General features: G+C 35.8%; 2 protein-coding genes across 5 annotated transcripts; one reads left to right on the top strand and one right to left on the bottom strand.

Moving 5' to 3' along the window:
- Nucleotides 1–238: 238 nt before the first annotated feature.
- Nucleotides 239–2248, bottom strand: LOC141592820 (uncharacterized). Its single transcript, XM_074413663.1, has 2 exons — nt 1368–2248; nt 239–536 (listed from the first exon to the last, which is right to left on the bottom strand). The coding sequence occupies exons 1-2, from the start codon at nt 1845–1847 to the stop codon at nt 375–377; spliced, it is 642 nt and encodes a 213-aa protein (XP_074269764.1). The 5' UTR covers nt 1848–2248; the 3' UTR covers nt 239–374.
- A 91-nt stretch (nt 2249–2339) lies between these two features.
- On the top strand, nt 2340–13467 carry LOC141592819 (alpha,alpha-trehalose-phosphate synthase [UDP-forming] 1-like). 4 transcript variants are annotated; one of them, XM_074413661.1, is made up of 18 exons: nt 2340–2428; nt 6172–6532; nt 6943–7040; nt 7264–7652; nt 9340–9454; nt 9609–9710; nt 10191–10341; nt 10572–10660; nt 10753–10801; nt 10888–10988; nt 11090–11277; nt 11369–11486; nt 11624–11800; nt 11871–11993; nt 12175–12262; nt 12438–12568; nt 12674–12772; nt 12854–13467. In XM_074413661.1, exons 2-18 carry the CDS (start codon nt 6220–6222, stop codon nt 13217–13219), a joined length of 2697 nt encoding a protein of 898 aa, XP_074269762.1. In that variant the 5' UTR covers nt 2340–2428; nt 6172–6219; the 3' UTR covers nt 13220–13467. The 4 variants fall into 4 exon arrangements, with proteins under 4 accessions (XP_074269762.1, XP_074269759.1, XP_074269763.1 ...); XM_074413658.1 differs by having other exon boundaries at nt 12139–12262; XM_074413662.1 differs by lacking the exon at nt 2340–2428 and adding an exon at nt 5473–5639.
- Nucleotides 13468–13558: the final 91 nt, after the last annotated feature.

The raw sequence follows: 13558 nt of genomic DNA, 5'->3' as shown, positions 1-13558 counted from the left end.
GAACCCTTCACAATGTCATATTTGAAATAGGTAACCAAAGAGGTCATAATTAAGACGCCATTGCTAGCAGCTGGCCACACAAAAATGTGTTTTCTATTAGACGGTCACATTTATGGTTTGTTAATTCGACTAACATGTAAGACCGTCTCAAATAAACAATAGGTTTTGTATGAGGCGGTCTCAAATGTGAATCGAACGAGAGAATAGCTTAGGCTGAACACGATTGCTGAACATTCACTTACATCACATAGACACGATTCTCATTAAGCCAAAATCACATTATACCCCGTATTTCTGAACATTCATTTACATCACAAAGAGACAATTCTCATTTGCAAAATTCCATCATACATACCTGGCCCAAACTAGAGTAATCATAGCTCCTGCTTAGGATCATAATCTGTATATTGAGACGCTAAATCCTTCAAAATAGAAGCGACACCCTTCAAATCATTAAAACCAACCTCAAGACAATCCTTGAGAAAATCACCCTGCATCTCCTTCTGCAATGTCTCCACAAATTCTCTTACCGGTCCCTGCATCATCATCATGCCATTTTTTACATCATACTCTATATCCCAACATTAATTCCCATGTCCCTACTTCCTCAATCAAACTCCTCTCAATTTCGACAACTATTTCACACCTTATTGTTTTAATGTTTCAATGAACCTCCAATTTATACCCTCTCATATATTTAGCATATTGCTGCGTTTCTACTTCCTCCGTCCCAATCATTTGCTTAACTTAGATTAATATACCTCTCACAACGAATAGATAAATGATTGAGACTGAGGAAGTATTCAATTAGGTTTTCACAAAATCTCATTGAAGACGACCGATATCCGTCACAAGCTTGTGACGGATACCGTTTCCTCTCACAAAATGCCAATTAAGAGGTGAGTGGGAAGACACGTGGTGAGTCCCACCTTGCACCTCTCTCCTTTTTGTGAGAGTCACAAATGGCACTGTTAATTAGCACATCAGCAAAGCTAACTCATTATATTTTTGTGCATAAAATTTCACAACTTAATATTTGTGTCAAAAGCAAATGTCGCAGCTAATTTTTTAATTTACACATACCATTTCATGTTGATATATTATCACATCCGTCCTAATTATCTGTTTACCTTTTTTTTTATTCTTTACAACTATTTATATCAAAGAAATTACCACACTTGTCACAGTTATTTGTTTAACTTTTTTATTCTTTTCGACACCTATTTATCTTTTTTATACTTTTCGACACTTATTTATATCAAAGATAAACAAATAATTGGAACGGGGGAGTACACCTAATTGGGACGGTGTACATCATAGAAAAACATCATAAGCTATTATAAGGTCAAAGACGAAAGAAAACTCACAGATTTAGTGAAGATAGAGAGCAAGCGAGTAAAAAGCGACTTCGAAATCCGGAGGACAAAACGGTAATTATCAGCAACCCAAGCAGCGCGTTCAGAATCAGTCCGTAACCGAGTCAACTCAGTAAGCGAACTCAACAACTCATTAACATCAGCAGCAAAACCAACAGCATCACGAAACGACAGCGCATCACGCCAAGCGTAATTTCTGAGGTAATCCCAGCCCATGGAGAGGGCGGTGGGCCAGAATCTAAGGCCCAGCCCAATATGGAGCTTTGAGGCGATGAGTTCGGCCCGACGAGCACCCGGGATGTCGCCTCGTGATTGACGGAGGGTGGCGACTCGGGTTGAGAGGGAGTGGGAGAGGGAGATTAAGGTTCGGATTTGGGTTAGGGTTAAGTAGGCTGTGGTTTGGTGGATTTGGTGGGTTAAGAGGAGGATTAGGGTTAGGAAGGTGGTTAGGGTTGGTTTTGGAGGTGACATAGTTTGGGAATGTGGATTGATGATGATGATGATCAAGGTTGGTCCATGGTTTGGGGTTTTTGGGATTGTAGGTGGGTGGGGGGTTTAAGGTTAGTCTAAAGGTGGCAATTAGGTCACTCGGTAGATTTGTAGGTCGGATTATAACGGGTTGAATTATATTGGGTTTGGGCACTTAACAATAAGTCAAGGTTTAACATTAGTTTATCATGGAGGTGATAATCAGGTTAATCGGGAGGTCGATCGGGTTGGTTGTTAATTATAATAGATCGGATTATATCGAATTTGGATTTTATCTAGTTAATAACGATTGTTGAATTGTAAGAGATTGGATTATGTTGAATTGGGGTTTTATCTGGTTAATAACGAGACAGGATTTAACCTTATTTGGGAAGGTGTGATCCAGATTGATCCATGGGTTGGGGTTTTGGGATTATGGAGTTCCAACTTCCAAGGTTGGTGTCTATTGTAACTTTGTAAGGGTGGACTTATCAAATAGGTCGGATGGTTGGAGTCGGGTTGTATGGGTCAATTGAATATCGACGGGTCAGATTATACAGGTCATGAGTTGAGTTGAAATACAGGTTAGTAATAATTTTTGGCGCATTTATTTTAACATTTTTCTCATTTTTATACGGGGCAAATAATTTTCTCATTTTTATCCGTGATGTAACTTTTATATTTAAAATAATTTTACATTTGACCCAGCAAGTCGAGTTGGGTTTTGAATCTAAATTAACGAGTTATTTTGGGTTCGACTCGATCGGTCACATGCTCAATATTTAGAGATTGTAGCCCTGGAAAAATTGTATGTTAATGTGAGTATGTGACTATGTAATCTATATATATATATATATATATAAAAGAGAGTTTTTTCGAGCGATCTGAGAGCGTCCCCATCATCAAAAATCAATTTAGGAAAGTATAATTTTTAATGTAAAAAATAAAGTGGAGAATCTTTTAATTATTATAATATATATATTTCCTAAATTATATTCAAAATTATGAAAATAATATAATTAGCTTTGTGGTAAAAAATGCTATCATTAGAGTATAGATTTCATATTCTTTGCACATATTAAAGATGGTGTACTTCGTAATATGTAAAATTGTGTACTTTTTAGTATGTTTTGTCCCACATTGGAAAATAACGTAGGTGCGGTGAATATGCTACATATAAATAGTAGAATTGTCCCACATCGAAAGATTAGTACAAGGTGATGTGATCATATGATTATAAATAGGAGGCATATTTGGAACTTATGATCCACCCAAAAATTTGAGTCTCATAAATATTGTTTTAAAGAGCTCTTAAGATTTTCAATCATTATCTACGATATGATATAAAAAATAAAGTGGAAATCGTTGGGAACTACCCGGGAAAGAGTTAAGAACATGAGCAAGAAAATCAAAAAATACAAAACTAAAGATTTTACTAATGGTAGTCTCCTGACAGAGTACAAAACTAAAGAAATAATGTCGGTAAAAAAATTATGAAAATAATATTATTAGATTCATGGTAAGAAATGCTATCATTAGAGTATGTATAGATTTCATATCATTTGCACATATTAAAGATGGTGTATTTCATAGTATGTTATATGTCCCACGTTGAAAAATAATATAGGTCTGACAAATATACTACATATAAAAAATAGAATTTTCCCACATCGAAATATAACATAAGGTGGGTGATTCCATGATTATAAATAAGAGGCATCCTTGGAACTTAGGTATCAACCCAAAATTATTTGAGTATCTTAAATCTTGTCTTGGAGTCTTTCTTAAAAGTTTATATCATTATATTTTCTACCTATTGATTTTATATGTCCCACAATTAAAAAATAATGTAGGTGTGGTAAATATACTACGTTTAAATAATATAATTAGAATTGTGTTAAAAAAAAATTCTATTATTAGAGTATAGGTTCATATCATTTGCACATATTTTTATTATGATAAAAAAAATAGAAAACAAATGTATGAATATTAATAGATAATATAGTATTTACTTATTATTAAATCGGGTTGGATGTCGAATTAGGTTCAAAAATATGGTGTACTTTTAAATATGTTATTCGTCTCACATTGAAAAATAATGTAGGTGTGATAAATATATACTACGTATAAATAGTTGAATTGTTCCACATTAGAAGCTGAGGTGATCCCATGATTATAAATAGCATTTATCCCTTGGAACTTAGGAATCACCCCAAATATATTAATCTCTCAAAGTATACTTAATATATAAGAGACTTTAAACATAATCTTGAATTAAATGTTAAAATTTTAAAGTTGTAACATTTTTTTTTTAGGTGGGAGAAATAGCGATAAAATGGTCAGTATTATAATGAAAATTTTTCATGATACCCTCGAATTTTGGTAGATTACACATAATACCCCTAATTTTAAGTTTCTACATATAATACCCTTGTGTTTACTTTTTTTCATAACGCTATTACTCATATGAGTAAATATATGAGTAATTGAGCATGCCATGCTATTTGTGTTTTGTTATTTAGGTATTAAATGTTAGTTTATTAAATAAAATATGGATTTAGGAATTAGATAATGAAGTGTTTGTGCAATAGATAACAAAAGAAAAAGGCGTCCCCAAGTCATAAGAGTAATGGGCTTATGACGGAAGTTGTCAAATGGTATTCTGAGAAAGAAAAAGGTGAACACAAGGGTACCATTTGTAGAAACTTAAAATTAGGGGTACCATGTGTAATCTATCAAAGTTCAAAGTTACCATGAGAAATTTCTAATATTATAATGATATAGTTAATTAAATTTTCATTTAAAAGAGAGATATATTCGTACCAATAAAACAATAAAGGGAGAATTATTTTTTAATTGTTATTTTATTGCCACGCCATCAAACTTAACGTTCATTTAATAACCTTTACATTAGGGGGTACCATGGGCAAAAAAATGGAACCTCAAGGGTACCGTAGGCAGATTCTTAAAAGTAGGGGTAACATGGAAAATCTGACAAAATTAAGGGGTACCACGGAAAATTTCCGTATCTCAATTATGAATTTTTTTTGAAGAAAAACAACGTACAAATATTAATGGAGAGTACTTGATCATATTATTAAATTTAAATATAACTATTAGATATAATGAGTAGTAATTGTCCGTATTTGGTATTCGGGATCTGGTTGGATGTCGAACTAAGTGGAAAAAAGATAGTGTAATTCTGAGTATGTTATTTGTCCCACATTGAAAAATAATGCAGGTTTGATGAATATATATTACGTATAAATAGTAGAATTGTCCCACATCAGAAAAATAATCCAAGTTTGGTGAATATATTACATATAAATAATAAAATTGTCCCACATCGAAAGATTAGTATAAGATAGGGTGATTATATGATTATAAATAAGAGTTAACCCACGTATATATTAATTTTTTTTTTTTTTTGAAAGAGATATTTAATAATATGTAAACCAAGCATTAGACATAGAATGTAAACATTAAACCCTTTTTTTTTTTGCATTATAAATAAGTTTATTACCCCGTTGCAACGCACGGACATTCAAACTAGTTAAGAGACGATTTTACAATAAAATAGCGAACCGAACAACCATATGACTCACTATATGAGACACAGTGCGTTCGGTTGCATGGCCAAAACGGCCAAACCTTGGGACAACGACCGTCCGTCACTTTCAAAAAATCCATTCTTCGTATCACATTTTTGATTCGCAGAATATAACAAACAGAAAAATAGAACAGAGTCTTGATTTGACGATCAATCAAAATTCCAAAATTACCAATCTTTAAAAGGTTAGGTAGAAATGTAGAATGTTTAATTCTTGTTTATATTACATGTTCTTGAATAACTTCAATTCGTAGGATTTAGGAATGTTTGTGTTTTTATTATTTTATATGATAGAATTCTTGCTAAATTTGCTGAAATCTTAGCAATTTTGTTATTGTTGATGATTCCTTGGATGGTAATTTACTTATGTTTCTTCAGTTGAATTAAATGCATGAAACCCATGATTCAATTTGTTCTTTTTTTGTTTGTTATGGTGATGATTTGCATTATTTCCATTAACTAATGTCATTATGCAAGAAAAAAGAACTACATTGTTGATTTTAATGGGAGTTTGTGTTATTTGAGTGCACTAATTCTTGTTTATCTTTCAAGAATCATCTTTTGGTTAAAATATATGAGACGGTTTTACGCGTGAGACCTACTCAATAACCCAAATGGGGAATACATGTATAAAGATTCGGCTGGTCTCACATGCAAAACCGTCTCATTGTCGTAGATATGGGTTATTGAATTGAACTCCATGCCTAAAAATTGCAGGCTTTGATAGCATTTCGCGAATATGGTAGTTGTTTCAGACGGTAGTAGATGACAATGGGTGGGATAATTAGTGAAAAGGAGGTGAAACAGTTTCATAACTATTATCATCATATAGGAGGCCGAAGTATTCGAGGAGGTGATCAATATGGGGGTGATATATTCTTTAACGAGGGCGACAATTGTGTGTTTAGCTATCAGGAAGAGCACCCTGAACGGAATTCAGAAGCTACAACGTCAAGTAATCGATGTAAACATAAATTACTGGTGGTAGCTAATAGGCTCCCGGTTTCTGCGACAAGGAAAGGCAAAGATTCTTGGCAGTTAGAGATTAGTGTAGGGGGTCTTGTCAGTGCACTTTCGGGTGAGTACTCAATCTTTAACTGCTGTCATAGATTGAAGCCTTCAACATTTTCATTGCTTAATTTAGAAATCTAATCATTGATGTTGTTTGCTGTTATCCAATAGTACCTGTCACAAATCTTTGAGAAAAGAACCTAAAAACTGAAGTTATTGCTCCTGAAATAGAAAGAATAATTTCGGGTTCTTTTCACAAAGCTTTGAAAGATTCGGAGGCCATATAGCTTGCTGAAGTATCATGAATATGTCCCTTTATTGGCTGCGTATTTTAGAAAGCTGGTTACTGGTGCATTTTAATGCTATCCGGATTTCTGTCGCAAACTACTAAAATCTTGGATATTAGAATGCTTTGCAACTTCAGTTGACACATTTTGATATACTGCATTGAATCTGTCTGGTTCTCTTATTTCAAAGGTTTGGAAGATTTAGATGCAAGATGGATTGGCTGGGCTGGGGTGAATGTACCTGATGAAGTCGGAAAGCAATCACTAACTAAAGCCTTGGCTGAAAAGGTTGAACTTATTGATTTTCTTGGGCATCAAACCTATATTTCCTGCTTTCTTACACTCGTACTAAATTATTCATTCATCGCGTTACTACATCCATTCCAAATATAAGTATCAATATAGTGTAAATTTGGTATGCTTGGTTTAGAAGTGTAACTCAAGTATATTGGGAGAAAATTTGGTATCGCGTTACTACATCCTTTCTCATATGACTGTTCACTGTATGCAGAAGTGCATCCCAGTTTTTCTTGATGAAGAAACTTTTCATCAGTATTACAATGGTTACTGCAACAAAATCCTGTGGCCTCTATTGCATTACTTTGGGCTTCCCCAAGAAGATCGTCTTGCAACTACTCGGGGTATTCAGTCTCAGTTTGATGCTTATAGGAACGCAAACCAGGGATTTGCTGATGTTGTGTGCAAGCATTACAATGAAGGTGATATAGTTTGGTGCCATGATTATCACTTGATGTATCTTCCACAATTTCTGAAAGAATACGACAGTGCAATGAAAGTTGGCTGGTTTTTGCACACACCTTTCCCATCCTCTGAAATAGTCAGGACGTTGCCTTCACGATCACAATTGTTGAGATCTGTTCTTTCAGCCGACATAGTTGGGTACTACTCCATTTATACTCCATTTTATCTTTTGACATACTCAAAGAAATTTGCGTTTTTGCTCAGTTTGAATTTGAAGTTTTTCCGTGTTGAACTCGATGTCTCTGGTCTTCACAGTAAAGATGGAAGTGATAGGGTGTTGTTGAGTTTCAGTACTACCATACCAGCATAGAGTCTTATATTAGTTCTTAGTAGTAGTATATAACTCTCACATTCTAATAATATAAGAAATTATATGAGAATGGTGACACTGAATTCAATACCATTGGGTGACGCAAGTTCATTTCTGAACAATCTCTAGATAATGTAAAAGCTAAGGAACATAGTATTGGAATGTTCTATCAGCCAGGCCAGTATAGTTTCTTCACTTACCACTCGTCTTGAATTTCTATTTCTTATACTTTTTCTTGTGTTGGGTTTGGTATTTGAACTGAAGTTGTAGAAGAGATTTTGGCCTTCAGGATTTCCGATAATTTGTCATAATGAGCTATCTGTAGAACTAAATGAGAATTTGCTCCCACACTCGTATCGTCATTTTAAGACAGGGTCCTGTATCTAAATAATTGAGTCCAGCCAAATTCTACACTTGGATGATACTAGTGACCGTCACCTGTACCAGAGTAAAAAGTATAGCCATATAGTTTTCTTGTTTTTGTTTTCTGGTTTTTTTTATCTGAATGCAGAATGAATTTTCTACAGCTCTGAAATTTTGAAGGGTAGCATTACTTTAATGCTGATACTTCTGTGACCCCTTACAATGTTTAAACTTAGAACTCTAGTATAAATCCAATCGACTATCTTCAACAAATATTATACGTAGTTACACGCAAGGATTATTACTCGCTGAATTTAACAGAAGTTAAGAAAAAATTGAACTTTATCTTTTAGTATCACTTATTAACGACAATTCGACCTTGAACCTTTTCATCCCAGGTTTGAAGATACTTCCAAATGAGATTAATGTTGAGAGGGAACTACGGTTGAGATGGTAGAGAGGGCATTATCTTTCGTTTAGGGTTTGATCAATGTAAGAGGATATATGAGAGTTAGGTCCGAAGATTGGAGTTGGTGATGTGTGGAGGCTGCAATATATGACAGTAGGTAATTTTCCTGGTGTCGAAGTCAGCCAAGGGCTAATGAAGAAACTAATGGAGTTGTAGCAGGTGAAATGACTACAATCCTAGTTTTGTAAATAGCGAGTCTAGGTTTAAGGCGCAGTGGGTCGTACGTGCATAAAAGTGTAAGACTCACCCAAGCACTACAACTCAGACGCTTTAAGGCGCATTAGTCATTACTATCCAAACTCTAGTTTTTCTTCTGCTTTTCCTTTTTGTCCTTTATCCTAATTTCACCTTTTTACATGTTATCCCTCTCTAAAATGAAAAACAAAAGGAGTTATATTCGATAAATTACTATTTTGAAAAATCGAAGTTTGTTTACAAAAATATTGTGCCTCATGTGCATAGAGCTCACCATCGCCTTGTTGCCGCCACTCTTATTGCCTTTTTCTTCAAAACTTAGACTGCAAATGTGCATTATATGTGAATCTTTCAAAGTTGGGATTATTTGCAATTTTGTATGTATCTTAACTTAAGGTCACTAATTTTGTATCACTCAAACTTCTGATTATTAGCATCAGTGTATCCACAAATATGGCATCTAGTGATTGGTGCATTTTCCCTTGTAGCTTTCACACATATGACTATGCAAGACATTTTGTTAGTGCTTGTACGAGAATCCTGGGAGTAGAAGGTACACTTGAAGGAGTAGACAATCAAGGGAGACTTACAAGAGTTGCAGCGGTAAGCTGATGATGATTCCACAATTCTAATTGTTTTTCCCATAATACATGTATTCTGGTTAACTTAGGATGATTCCACGAATCCTTTCTTCGAGTATTGTTCTACGCCTACTGATCTTGATGATTCTTCTGTCTCTGCTAACTGTGCATTGCAGTTTCCTGTTGGGATAGATTCAGAGCGGTTCACTCGAGCTCTTGAGCTTCAACAGGTGCAAGATTACATGAAGGATTTGAGACAGAGATTTGCTGGACGAAAGGTTGGTGCACAAGACATCTATCTAGGTTGGAATCCCTAGTTTGCTTTCCATCTGTCCTAGGATCTATGTCAGATCAACTGTAGCACAAGCTTTGTTACTTGACATTTCATAATAAATCTCATACCCGTGTCTGATACTAGCCAACTGATATGGGGCTGACACTTAGATACTATTTTTTAAGCCAGAAATATCAGTGCTTTTTATAGAATAGGCAAGCCTGATACTTGGACACGGTCTGATACATCTAGCTGAGTAACAGATTGAGACCCTTGAAGTGAAAATTGGGTATAATATGCTGTTTTACACTTTTACCAGTTCATAGCCGTATTTCCCTAATCAACCCTTTTTTAGGCGAAATATGTAGCGAACATGAGATTGGCCGAGTGATATTTGACTGTTTCTTTATTGTTAAAAAGGAATCCTAGGTGCTTCATCAAGAAACTAATTCTTGCTAGTCAATTCTCTTTTTTAATCTACCAGGTTATGTTAGGCGTTGATCGTCTAGATATGATCAAAGGTATTCCTCAGAAAATACTTGCTTTTGAGAAGTTTCTGGAGGAAAATCCAGATTGGTGTGATAAAGTAGTCCTGTTGCAAATTGCTGTGCCAACAAGAACTGACGTTCCTGAATGTATGCATTTACTTATCTTTCTCCTTTTATTCGCAAATTTACTTTAACCGCTGCTATTTGTTGCTTATCCGTATACCTAAGACATTGGTGTTGTGTGTGTGAGGATGAAGTTATAAGGGGTGGCCGGGTGGGAACACTATGAAGTGGGGACTAAAGAACATTGTTTATAGTCCATTCCTTTGTACAGCGTCCTAATTTCTAATTTGTGCTCTGAATATTGATTTTACCAGATCAAAAGCTTACAAGCCAGGTTCATGAAATTGTTGGACGCATCAATGGCAGATTCGGATCTCTTACATCTGTCCCTATACATCACCTGGTCTGTGTTTCACAAAAACAGCTCTAAGCTTGTGCATTCATTTTTCGTGTGTCTGATTGATTACCAAGTTTTTATTATTTAATTTTCTGCAGGATAGATCTCTTGACTTCACTGCATTATGTGCACTGTATGCTGTTACTGGTAATTTTTTGAAATACGCATCATCCAAGCATATATAAAATGTAACTAAATGAGTAAATCGGTCATTAAAGTACTCGTGATGCTAGATGTTGCACTTGTCACTTCTCTAAGGGACGGGATGAATTTGGTGAGTTATGAATTTGTGGCTTGCCAGGCTTCAAAGAAAGGGGTTCTCATTCTAAGTGAGGTATGACTTGCTTTCATTTCATTTTCCTGTTAATTTTTGAAAAACCGTATTTTTTTTTTCATTTTTGTAACACGGTTTTTAATTCTTTGTAGTCACTTTAGTTTGCAGGTGCGGCACAGTCTCTTGGCGCTGGAGCTATTTTAGTGAACCCATGGAATATTTCAGAGGTTGCTATTTCGATCCATTATGCATTAAATATGCCGAGTGATGAAAGAGAAAAGAGACATCAACTTAACTACGAGTATGTGACAAATCATACTGCTCGGGAGTGGGCAGGGATATTTGTCAGGTATATCTCATGATGTTGTTTTTGTTGTTATTTTGGAAGACATCATAGGCTGGACTAAAATTACTTATTTTCATGCTGCCTCGTGAACCAGTGAACTGATCGGAACTACAGTCGAAGCTCAAGTACATACAACACAAGTTAGACCATCGCTTCCACTTAGCCTTGCTACAGAGAATTACTCTCGGTCTGACCACAGACTGCTCGTTCTGGTAATCTATTTTTTCCGTCCTTGATCTTTTCACTGTTTCTTGCAGAACTGATCTGAACTGAATGACCCTTTAGCCTGATCTAGATGGAACTATGCAGACAATTTGCTATCGTGTGACTGAGAATTTTTTTATCACAGGGTTTCAATGCAACCATGACCCAATCAGTCAAAACTAAAGGCACAGCCTGCAATCAAATTAAGGACATGGAGCTTAACTTGCACCCTGAGCTACACGACGCATTGAGAAAGATTAGTAATGATCCAAATACTACAACACTTGTGATGAGTGGAAGCGTCAGAGACGTCCTTGATGAGGTTCTCTTCTCTTCTCTGCTCGTGTTGGCTTCTATTTTGGTTTATTTGAGCTGATTCATTTCTATTGCAGAATTTCAGTGGCTATAATCTATGGTTGGCAGCTGAAAATGGTATTTTTCTGCGTCACACAAACGGTGATTGGATGACAACCATGCCAGAATGCGTCAACCTGGAATGCGTAGACAGCATTAAGGTAAACCGAATACTCCCTCTGTTCCTTTTATATACTCCTCATTGACTTTGGTGGTCTAACGATATCGACTCTGACTGGCATTTTAGATGTTTCGATAAATTAAACTTGTCAAAGTTGATATTAGCGTTCATGAATTTTTTTCCAGTGTCACCACCTCTTAGTAGTTCTGCTCTTTTGTCAGCATGTTTTCGAGTATTTCACAGAGAGAACTCCGCGTTCCTATTTTGAGCAGCGTGAGACTTCACTTCTATGGAGCTTCAAATATGCAGGTATTAAGCAAAATGTCTAGCCTAATGGCATAGAATCTGTTATTTTGATATCTTTCGTACCTGTATCCAACACTCTACACTCGGATATGTTGTTACGAGTCTGACAGTTTGGATACGCACTCATGTTAGATACTTACGTCTGAGTACAAGTGACATAGCTTTCACTGATTTACAGACATTGAGTTCGGGAGAATCCAGGCAAGGGACCTGTTGCAACATCTCTGGACTGGCCCAATTGCCAATTCTTTTGTTGATATTTTTCAGGGTGCAACAACTGTTGAAGTCCGAGCAGCAGGAGTAACAAAGGTCTGAAAGTTGTGGCCGTTAATGTTACTGCAACATTTCGTCTTTTTGGAACACCTTGCATTAAATTCTCGTTGATTGCCACTTATGTTAAGCCGACTTCTGCAGGGCGTGGCAATGGATCGCATTCTAGGGGAAATAGTTCACCAAAAAGGCATTAACAAACCTATCGACTATGTCTTATGTATTGGACATTTTCTTGGAAAGGTTCGCCCGCCACCATAGTTGATTAGATAATTACTTCAGTGTCTTACACTGTTACTGATTACAATGAGAAATGTGTATCAGGATGAAGACATCTATTCATTTTTCGAGCCAGAATTGCCTGTCGAATCACCAGTACTATCAAGAGCCAAGGCAATAGATGCGGTTAGGATGACATCACCGACCTACAAAAGTGGGATCAAATCATTTATAGGGTCACATAGAACTAATGTAACTCATTTCCAAGCTAAACCACGCGCTAATGTGCCGCCTGCATTATATGATGAGGGTGTTTCTGTACTAGATCTCCAAAGTGACAACTACTTCTCATGTGCTGTCGGAAGAAAGCATTCAAATGCCCGCTATCTTCTGGGTTCATCCGAGGATGTTGTTTTGCTTATGAAAGGACTCGCCGAGGTTTCATCACCCTGCCTCAACCATGCTGCCTGATTAGAGTTTAGGACAGGTTATTAGGGTGCATTTTTGTGTAGATTTCGTACAGGATACATTCTTTTATTGATTCTTTGCCACTAATGAAAATGGTTATTCGACTCGTCTCTGATTACAGCTTCTAAGTTTTGGGTAAAAGAGCTGTAATATCTAGCTTCAGGGTAGAGATTGTAGTATTGTACATGTATTTTAACGGACAAATACATTTTTTGATCGAATGACAAAATTATAGAAGATTATTCTCGAAACATGTGGTAAACTGGTAACATTACTGCAAGTGCATAAAATGGTTTTATACAAGTATTTGTGTTTTAAACAAAGTCATCAACAAGATTTGGA

This window comes from Silene latifolia, chromosome 7, assembly GCF_048544455.1.
Source record: "Silene latifolia isolate original U9 population chromosome 7, ASM4854445v1, whole genome shotgun sequence".
NCBI classification, from domain to species: Eukaryota; Viridiplantae; Streptophyta; class Magnoliopsida; order Caryophyllales; family Caryophyllaceae; genus Silene; species Silene latifolia.
This window is presented reverse-complemented; position numbering and strand designations above follow the sequence as displayed.